Here is a 10,932-nt window from a genome sequence, read left to right as displayed (position 1 = left end):
TCACAAGTCACAACAGTATAATCCTAATGTTAATTTAAAATGAGATATTCCTCTAAATATGGCAAAAAAAAACATCCAATTCTTTTTCGGCGTGGGCCCCACCGAGAGTCCCTTCCTCCCAGCACCCCCTGCTTAAAGTGACTTCCAGCGGCCCTGTTCACTCCTAGCTTGAAATAGTCTATTGGAAAAGGATCTGGTTCAAGTGGTGGATCAGATAAGACGATATTCAACTTCAACACAGTTTGAACCGGCTGAGGTCAAGGGTCAACCAGTAACCACTGGTTTCATGTCAATGTGATGACACATTGCAACAATTGACTGTGTGTGTGTGTGTGTGTGTGTGTGTGTGTGTGTGTGTGTGTGTGTGTGTGCGTGCGTGTGTGTGTGTTTGTGTGTGTGTGTGTGTGTGTGTGTGTGTGTGTGTGTGGGTGTGTGTGCGTGCGTGTTTGTGTGTGTGTGCGTGCTTGTGCATGCGTGCGTGCGTGCGTGTTTGTGTGTGTGCCGTGCACGTGTGAGATTGTTTTGACCATTCTATTCCATGGAAATGAAGAAAGTGTAAATATTGCCGTCTCCCCCAGGTCACGGACGTCTGTTTGGCTGCTTTAACGCTGCCAAGCTTCGGGGTCGCCCTCCCACTTTCTTCGCCCTCCATCTCCTGGGCGGAGCCATCCTCTTCATAACGGATGGAATTATTGTGAGATGCGCTATTCCCACCCAGCCGTGCTTAGAGCTCACACTCCTGTATGTGACAGGCAGGCATCCAGACACTATTCTCGCTAAAGCCGTGCTCTGTGTGTGTTTGCCTGCAGGGCGCCTATGCAGGCTTTGTCTACACGTATGCAGTGAGCCCTCCTCTGTCTATGGGCCATAAGACAGCAGGCTGTCTGGTCAGTGTGTTCTGGGCCTCCATCACAGCAGGCAGGCTGGCCTCCATCTACCTGTCCTACAGATTCCCAGCAGCCAGGCTGCTCACGTTCAGTCTGGTATGAATACACACTCACCTTTTTTTTAAGCTTTTTTGTTCCAATTCCCCCATGCTGTCCCGGGCGTCGCTCTACCCCCTCTGCCAATCTGGAGAGAGCTGTAGAATAATAGCACATGCGTCCTCCGACTAGCTTCACCAGGAGGACGTTAGCGTGTGGGAGGATCACGCTATTCCCCCCCCAGTTCCCCTCCCCCCCCCGAAAAGGCGCCCAGACCGACAAGAGGAGGCACTATTGCAGCAACCAGGACACATGGGCTACCCTTAATCTGTCTCCCCACCCGCAGACACGGCTCTTCACATGTATTGAGGAAGCATGTTGTGGCGGCTGGCTTGACTGTCGTTTCGCAAACGACGGCTCAGTTGACCCCAGTATCAGCAGCACAAAGCACGCGTGGCAGTCAAAGCTCCTTGGTGGCAGTCAAAGCTCCTTGGTGGCAGTCAAAGCTCCTTGGTGGCAGTCAAAGCTCCTTGGTGGCAGTCAAAGCTGCTTGGTGGCAGTCAAAGCTCCTTGGTGGCAGTCAAAGCTCCTTGGTGGCAGTGTAGCACTTGGCGGACTGATGTGGTTTTGTTTTCCTTCTATGGGAACGGGAACACAACACCCAAGCTCGGCTGGGCTCGTGTAGGGTTGACGTGTATGTGGATCTGCTGTAAAAATAACAATAATAATAATGTAAACTGTGTCCGTTTGTATGCCGGTTGTCTGGTGGTGATGCTTATGTTATATCAAAATGTTCAATATCAACTGAGATCAACACTAATCAATATTGCAAGATGGCGACTCAAATATCGCGAGGTCGATTTTTTTGTAGTGTATGATCTAGCCGCCTAGCCTACATCCATGGCGGAGTTCGTGGACACATCGTTCTTTTATTTTGAAAAACGCACACCGGAAGTGCTTAAAACAGTTCAAAATAAGGAAAGTACTCCAAATACCACAAACTAATTATTCTGTTGTCTAAGTTCCTGTTTTATAAATTCATGTCCATCAATTTAAAAAAAAAAGCTACTTCTATGTTTCAGAAAATGTTATTTACATGCACAATGTTGTTCACAAATGTCCTCAATGGAGAATGACAATTAAAAGTAACCTACAAATGGCAAATAAAAAATAAATGAATAGAAATAGTGGAATGCAGTAGGTTTGTCTTTCTGTCAGATTACCGGACAGTTTCTCCTTCATTACCATAGTAATGAGCTGACTGGATATTCACAACACCACTGCATGCAGACCCTATACAGTCTATGATGCAGATTGACATAATGTCAATGTCTCACACCACTCATTGAAAAAAAGAAAGCAAACCACAAGATACAAACTCATACTTTATTGTAACACTGATAAGAATCGTAACACACTGAGGTAAGTTAAATAATCCACGTCTGTGAAGTTCTTGAACCAGCGGCACCACAAAATATCCACCACCCTATCAGTAACAATTCCACAAAGTCTGCAAAAGATGGCGAGTAGCGCCCAGTCAGCCTGTCAATCCAGTTCACAGTTTAATAGACATTGTTCTTTCTGTTTATCATGAGGACAATGCTGACAACACAGTCTCCTTTGTCTTCCAGTCACCAGGTCCTAAGTTCATCAGGCTTCCAGTCACCAGGTCCTAACTTCATCAGGGTTCCAGTCACCAGGTCCTAACTTCATCAGGCTTCCAGTCACCAGGTCCTAACTTCATCAGGCTTCCAGTCACCAGGTCCTAACTTCATCAGGGTTCCAGTCACCAGGTCCTAACTTCATCAGGGTTCCAGTCACCAGGTCCTAACTTCATCAGGGTTCCAGTCACCAGGTCCTAACTTCATCAGACTTCCAGTCACCAGGTCTTAACTTCATCAGGGTTCCAGTCACCAGGTCCTAACTTCATCAGGGTTCCAGTCACCAGGTCCTAACTTCATCAGGGTTCCAGTCACCAGGTCCTAACTTCATCAGGGTTCCAGTCACCAGGTCCTAACTTCATCAGGGTTCCAGTCACCATGTCCTAACTTCATCAGGCTTCCAGTCACCAGGTCCTAACTTCATCAGGGTTCCAGTCACCAGGTCCTAACTTCATCAGGGTTCCAGTCACCAGGTCCTAACTTCATCAGACTTCCAGTCACCAGGTCCTAACTTCATCAGGGTTCCAGTCACCAGGTCCTAACTTCATCAGACTTCCAGTCACCAGGTCCTAACTTCATCAGGGTTCCAGTCACCAGGTCCTAACTTCATCAGACTTCCAGTCACCAGGTCCTAACTTCATCAGACTTCCAGTCACCAGGTCCTAACTTCATCAGACTACCAGTCACCAGGTCCTAACTTCATCAGGCTACCAGCTGTGTTTCTTTTGTTGTTTTAAAGAGATGAAAGTGAGTAGAAAAGATCCCCTGAGGGAGAACATTCTGCAGTTTTTCTGATGAGAAAGGAGCCACTACAGACACTGGCAGGCTCTGAGTTTGCTACCATCTCACAGGGCACTATGAGACATGAGGCCATTTCAGATTGCCTTCACTGCAGTCACGTTGTGCAGAGAAACGATTTCACGATGCCTGAATATCTATTCATCGCTGTACAGAAAGATTTCACGATGCCTGAATATCTATTCATCGCTGTACAGAAATGTGCGGCCCCTCGCGGCGCAGCTCAACAGTTCAAGCGCAGTTCAAGCGCAGTTCAAGCGCAGCTCCAGTCAGGCCTCGGGAGGCCTGACTGGAGTCCTTTTGGGAGAGAGAGGTCAGAGAATGGTCTCTCGACACACACGGCTGTGTTCAGAGGAGGGGGAGTCCAGTGGGTTGGGAGAGGCGCTCGTCATTTGTAGGGGGTGTTTGGGTCGGCGCAGGGACGCAGGGGAAGAGCTCAGAGCACCGCAGCTCTGCAGGTGGAGATCGTCGTGCGCGCGCTTCCTGGGACTGCAGATGATACGCTGTGACTGGGTCATTACCTGTGCAGGTGAAGAGAGAGACAGAGGAGGAGGGAGGGAGGGGGGGGGGGGGGGACAGAGGGGGAAACGGAGTATTTAGATGCTATGGCAGGATTGTTTACCATTGGGAAGTGAATGTGAGTGAACTGAACTGAATTACTGTGTGTGTGTGTGCAGAAGCGTCATGCCCATTGGATTTTTGAGAGGCAATTTGTTTTTGTTTTTTTAATAAACATAGGCTATAATATTATAGGCTGTGTGTGGTAGTTGAAACATAGTTTCAAGTTGACGTTTATTTATGTTTGTAGTTAAAACAAAAACATAAATACTGTATAGGCTACATACAGTACAATACAAAAGGCTGTTATTTACCCTTTGTCGCCACCTGGTGAGTAAATATATATGTAACTAAAACCATTAAAATTGACAACCGGTCCGTGACTTTTTTTTCCCATGTATCTACCGGTCCTTGGCACAAAAAAGGTTGTGAACCCCTGCTCTCTAGAGGACACTAGATGAGACTAATGGAAGAGAAAAGATTTCTACCTTCTGAAAAGGCAATACCAGCCAAAATAAACATTGTGTTACATTGCTTTGAAACATGTGGTCTCCCTTTTTTGTCAAGTCCATTGAGCCTGGGCAGTGGCAATGTACTTAGTCTGGTGATTATGGATCGTTCCAGGAGGCTGAGCAGTTTGGAAAATAGCCTTATGGTTACACCTGCTTAAAGCAAATTTATACTGACTGCGGAGTGTCCGGCGTCCACGGTGTTCACGGCAAGACCGTTCTCTCCGCAGAGGCACATCTTTTTATGGTAAATACGGTAGGAGTGCAGCGTCTGCAGAGAGCGGAGAATCCCCCTCCAGGCTCCTGTTGTGTTTTTAGCGAGAATGCAAATGTCACATCAGTTCTTCCGTGTGTGATCCTGATTTATATCGGCGAATAATCAATCCTAGTGCAATTGTAGGCTATTTTCAGTTTGTTTTTAGCAAGTAAGTTTGTTGTCTTCTTGTTTTTGTGCTTTGCATTAAATAAATCTCAAATCGTTTTTATTGACGTAGTAAATTGTAGGCTATTCACTCTAAAATGGGCTCCCTCATAACTGAGAAAAGGATCATGTTGCTCCCTCACTCATGTGGCGATGGCGATGCTCAAACCCGTTCATTTTGCACTGATTTCGCCGGTCACTTGGTCAGTTTGTGGAGGCTTCTTCCCTATACAAACCATAGCAAACATTAGCCAATCATAGCCTTGGAATTGACTGCACGAGCTCGCGGCGTGCTCTGCGGAGTGAGTGCGGAGTTACATTTTTTGAGAGGAGCGTGGAGCTCCGTGCAGTCCCTCCGCAGAGCTTGTGCGGAGCGCCGTGCTCGCCGCACAGAGCCTCCGCTCCGCGAAAACCGGACAGTCCGCAAATTAAGCTTAAGTCTGTTAATTTAAAATGAGATATTCCTCTAAATCTGGCTCCCAACCCCCCACATTTTTTTGCATGATGCCCCTATGTGTGTGTGTGTGTGTGTGTGTGTGTGTGTGTGTGTGTGTGTGTGTGTGTGTGTGTGTGTGTGTGTGTGTGTGTGTGAGAGAGAGATATATAGAGAGAAAACAATTCATCAACAAGCACCACTAACATGGAAAACCAATATGTAAATAAGTTGTATTTGATCATACTGTATAAAAGTCAAGCGAAAATGCTTTCAAAATAATTAAATTAAAACGTTTCTAATAATAATAATAATAATAATAATAATAATAATAATAACAATACTAATAATAATAATACTATAATGGGCGGTCTACTGACACATTAATCCAGAAAACAAAAAAACATCTAAGACAAAATTTAAATATTAAAAATTCAAATCTAAGGTGCCTAAGACTTTTGCACAGTGCTATATGCACTGTAAGTATTGGCCTTTGTAAAAATGTAATTTGAAATTTGACTGGCAGTTACACATGCAGGATTATAGTATTATTATACCTCATCCACAGCGACTGTAGTTTTGATGCTGCTCTCTCACATGAAAAATCAGTATCAGGTGTCCGCATCATTTATTTTTCATAACTGGAACTCACTATGATTATGAACGTTATGCCAATTATTATGGAAAATCCAAAGATCTAGGCACATTTCACTTATAGCCTAACTGCTTCACAAGTGCCCAATAGCAGAATAGGTTGACTTGGACTTTAGGAAAGATCTCACAGGAGAGGTTAAGCCAGCCGTGTGAGATTTTCGTTTGTTTTGCTTTGACAAAACGTGTTCCAGAGAATTACTTGGTAGATCTATAACCATATTCCTATCATCATCATTAGTCCCAATTTATAGATATATTTCTGTAAAAACCAGAATACATATTGATGGTCTGCAATAAGCTATAATTCCACTTTCTCCAAAATTGGCTAGTAAACACGTCTCTATTGATTGATTGATTGATTGATTTTATTACCCGTTATCTATTACCAACAGCATTACCTGATCTATAACATTGGCACTGAAAATGGCCTCCTCCATGTGTTTCTCATCGGACTTGATGACACACTTAATGCTGTTGACGACCTGCTGGACCTCAGGAGGTAGACTGCAGCTTGAATGCTCCAGGAACTTCGCCACCAAGATCTTGGTGTCTTTGTACGTCTTCAGGTCAGCGAGGGAGTGTGGGCGCTCGTGGGACGAGTGTGTGTGCAGCGCACGCCACTTCCTGCCCTCCTTCTGCTGCTTCCTGACACCTGCGTGACTGGCTTTAGCTCCGCCTCCTGCTTCTGCTGAGATGTCTGCTGGCTCTGGACACACCAGGAACAAACGAAGATCAAAAACACAATACCACACGACAGTCACAGAGTTGACATGTGTTTTTGTGAAAAGTCAAATAACCATTAAATTTAAGCATGGTCTCATTGACACATTCTCAAGATCAGCTACGTCCGAACTCCACTTAAAACTACACAATAACCTATGGCTGTGGAATCTTTCCCTGCATTCATGTGCTATTAGATACGTCAATGTGAACGCCAGTCCAAGTCCCATGATGAAGTCTGAGAGTTTCTGAGTTATGATATTAACTTTTAATCTTCTCAGCATGGTGGAAAAATCCAGTTGTCATCTGACAGTGAGAAAACGCGTAGGTATGCTCCTTCATGACATGTTTGCCAGACTAACCATCATCATCATAACCTATTCGTTTCAATTAAGTTTATTAAATTGGCTTGTTAAGCTGCAGAGTGTCCACGTTTGCTTATAGTTTGTGTTTTGTGTTTGATTTTCAGACAAAATAATAATACAACACTGTTCAGCAGCAACACTGTTTGATCAGCAGCAACACTGTTCAGCAGCCACACTGTTCAGCAGCCACACTGTTCAGCAGCAACACTGTTTGTTCAGCAGCAACACTGTTTGTTCAGCAGCCACACTGTTCAGCAGCCACACTGTTCAGCAGCAACACTGTTTGTTCAGCAGCAACACTGTTCAGCAGCAACACTGTTCAGCAGCAACACTGTTCAGCAGCCACACTGTTCAGCAGCAACACTGTTTGTTCAGCAGCAACACTGTTCAGCAGCTGACTTCAGACCTTCCCACCATTACATGAACGCACACTTGGTCAACACTACCTTGCTCTGGTGACGTGTGAGCTGAGGCTTCAGCAGGAGGGTTACTTGCAGAGGCGCAGCCACAACTTTCGCCTGCAGAGGGAGACAAGAACCTTCATGAGCGCCGAGAGAGACCAACTGACAGACGGCAGAAGATGCCAATGCCTCTTACGAGCTTGAAACCTTCAACCTACTATTTTATGACACGGACAATGAAAAGTAGATCACACTGGTTAACATTTCGATGGGGTATGTACGCTGTAGTACAAACATCTTTCAGAATAATATTCTTGCCGAGACTTACTTCCTGACGTGGAGGAACAGGAGATGGGGTCACTGGTGGAGCGGACGATGCGCGCCAGCTTGCGGTATCTCCTGGCCGCACGGAGCCCCCGCGGTCTCTCTGAGGGCGAGCAGCCACTTTTGGCTGAGGTAGAGGGGGGTTGTGAGGCGGAGGAGGAGGGCGACCAAACACTGAAGCACAGCCTGGGGCCGCGGGTCTTGGCAGGAGGGGACGGGGAAGGCGAGGGGGCCAAAGGGCTGAGGGCTGACGTTCCCCCAGAGGAGGCGAGCGAGGTGGGGGAGCAGGGTTGAGGCGGTGGGGGCGTAGCGACGGGGAGCGTGAGCTTGCGGCTCAGCGCTCTCGCCTTCATCAGGGAGTGTGGCGCCGACGGTTTCGGCATCGGCTCCTCCGGCACGTACTTGGCCGACGCCAGCTCGTCGCACATGTGCATGGCGGCCCGGAGCTCCTCGCACGCGCGCGTGATGTCCGTGGAATCCTCGTGGTCCAGATTGCTGACGTTGCCCGAGGACCAGTCCGGGGAGCGCGCGGCGAGAGACGACTCGTGGGTGTGGTGGGAGGACTCGCTGTAGCCCGTGTCGCTGGGCCGGGCGGCGGAGCCACGCGGGCCACGGTGGTGGCAACGCGAGGAGCCCCGCGTGCAAAGCTCCAGGCTGGTGCAGCTGCCGTCGGCGGTGGGGGCGGCGTGCGGCGTGCCGTAGGTGGAGGAGTCCGAGCCCTGGACCTCCAGGGAGCACAAGTCCTCCGACGAGCAGCTGTGGTCCTGCAGGTCGGCCACCTCGGACACGATCAGCGACGCGCTGTCCACCGAGGCTGCAACGCACGTCGAAGGGTCAAAGGTCGAACGTCAACAACAGCAGGTGACAATGGGAACAAAGTGTAATGTTGGTTGGGCACAAAGGAAGCAGACTTTACCCTGAGTGCTGAGTCCTGCTGTGGTGTTCCTCTCACACAGACTGGACTCAGTGGCCTGCTGCTCCATGCTGGTGGTCACCTGTGAAGAACACCACACACCAATGAGAGGAACAGAGGAACAGGATGGAGAGGAGCTGGTTTAGGTCTCACAACACTTGTTTGCTGATCATGTTACTACGGCAGCAGGGTGGGGAGGATTCCCTCATTTTAGGGCCATCTGGCTTTCGACGTCGCATTTCTAGGGCACAAGGCCACATGCCACTGGCACAAAGGCCATAGAGACACTGCATTCAGAAACCACGCCCAAAACGGGGGAAAACAGAAACCCCCCCTCCAATCCTGGCATTCTCCTATGTCACGTGCATGGTCGGGTCTTGCACAAAAAGATTGTATATACGGAAGATGAACACTCCAACTTACTTCATTGACAGCAACATCCACATTTTTTGTAGTTGAGAGCAAATGCAGGTATACAGAGAGTACAAACCCCTCTCTCTCTCTCTCTCGCTCTCTCTCTCTCTCTCTCTCTCTCTCTCTCTCAGGCATGACAGTAAACCAATCTAACATCTGAATTATAGATGCTGGAGTTCCACTATATCCTCTGTCACTACTCTTTGCGCTAACAACTCATGTCTGACACCTCACCCTCAATACAGTACCACCGTTTGGCCTGTAGAGGGCTCTGTAAGACCACAGCATCCAAGCAAATCACAATTCCTTAGTTGAAGGGGTAGGTACACTGCTGGATCATCTCCATGGTGAATGAGCAGCTTTAATTACATTGAACACCATGCCGTTCACAGTGTATGACTGAATACATCTTTTTAAAAATGTCATGTCATGGCCTGAAATTATAATCATCTGAATTTCAAAAATGCATCTCTACCCTCTGGCTGTTCCTTCAGTCAACCAATCAATCAGCCAGTCAACCAATCAATCTCTCCCTCCGCACTGCCCCGCCTCCGTCAGCCATCCAGCTAGCATACCCACCATCCAGCTAGCATACCCACCGACACTTCAAATCCAGTGCAGGCGAGAAAACATTCTTTTGTGATCTGAAGACGCTGTTTAAAGTGTCATGATTACAAGGTGTTACATGATTAAAAATGCACTTGAAGATCAAGACTGTCCCTCAGCCGGTCAACCAGTCATTTGTAATTGCCAACAATGAGATGAGAGTCGGAGCCTCTTTTCAGCCGGAGAACAGCTGTGATCAGTTCAACATGACAGTCAAAGGAGTCGTCCGTTACAGATGAGACTATGAAAGCTGTTGGAATGGTCTGAATGATTGACTGATTAACTTCTCAAAACATAAAAACTCGCTGAAAACCAACAGGACATTTTTCAAATTTACAACAGGAGACTAATGATTTAAGAGGGGATTTGAGCAGCAAGCACTGTGATGGCATTCTGTTAGGAAGCTATGATGAAGTCACATTAAATGTATGTAAAATGCATGTTTCAAAGTGGATGAAGGTGTCTGACCTCCATATTGAATGAAGGTTGTGTCCTGTGCTCAGTTACCTGCTTTAGAGACGGGGGCACGCTGGTGTTACTCACCTGGCTGGCAGGGGTCTGCCCCACCACGGACTCGTATGGAGGGGGCAGGTCAGTCGGGTACAGAGTCCCTGGGCTGTTAATTGGCACCCCGTAGATGGCACTGAATGGAGAATGGGGGAAGTCCAGGTGCAGACCTCTGTCAGAGACACACAAAAAAACACAGGTTCACCCAAATGAGAAAAAACAATTCAAGTCATATCTAGAACAACTGGGACACCGAGAGCACAGAGAGCACTTAGTCCTAGTTTCACAGCATATTCAATTCTATATCATTCTATTTTCAGAGACACTAATGGCCAAAATATCATTTGTATCCCATAATATCCCCAATGCTCCAATCCAGCCTCAGACACACACGCTGTATCATTCTATGTGCTGTTTCATACGCTGGCAATTAAGAGGAGGCAGTCATGCGAGCGGTCGTATCTTTTAATTACAAGCCCGTTCTCCTCTAAAGTGGCAGAGCATGACACAGAACCTGCCAGATCCCACCAATCATCCGCGGGCCCGGGCACGATGATGTCATGACACCTCCCCGGCCCGGGGCAGAGGGACACTCTATAAAGGCTTCTTCAGGCTTGTTTATATTTATGGCATAATTGACAAACAGATGTGGCCGCCTGCCAAACGGCTTCATCAGCAGCAGCACTCTCTCTGTCGCAAAGGCTGAGAAGATGGAGGAGACTCTC

At 47.4% G+C, this 10,932-nt stretch overlaps 1 protein-coding gene across 1 annotated transcript in view; it reads right to left on the bottom strand.

Moving 5' to 3' along the window:
• Window positions 1–3,696: 3,696 nt before the first annotated feature.
• The window catches only part of fam189a1 (family with sequence similarity 189 member A1), a gene marked incomplete at both ends in the record, with an annotated part of 116,971 nt that continues 109,735 nt past the window's right edge, over window positions 3,697–10,932 (bottom strand). Inside the window, 6 exons of the mRNA XM_083662277.1 lie at window positions 3,697–3,903; window positions 6,356–6,663; window positions 7,489–7,560; window positions 7,772–8,581; window positions 8,684–8,762; window positions 10,244–10,379. Coding sequence (XP_083518403.1) covers window positions 3,697–3,903; window positions 6,356–6,663; window positions 7,489–7,560; window positions 7,772–8,581; window positions 8,684–8,762; window positions 10,244–10,379 — 1,612 coding nt within the window. The remainder of the gene's footprint in view (window positions 3,904–6,355; window positions 6,664–7,488; window positions 7,561–7,771; window positions 8,582–8,683; window positions 8,763–10,243; window positions 10,380–10,932) is intronic.

Source organism: Poromitra crassiceps (genome assembly GCF_964638095.1).
Source record: "Poromitra crassiceps genome assembly, chromosome: 28".
Lineage (NCBI taxonomy): Eukaryota > Metazoa > Chordata > Actinopteri > Beryciformes > Melamphaidae > Poromitra > Poromitra crassiceps.
The sequence above is the reverse complement of the archived record's forward strand: the minus strand, read 5'-3'. Positions and strand labels throughout refer to the sequence as shown.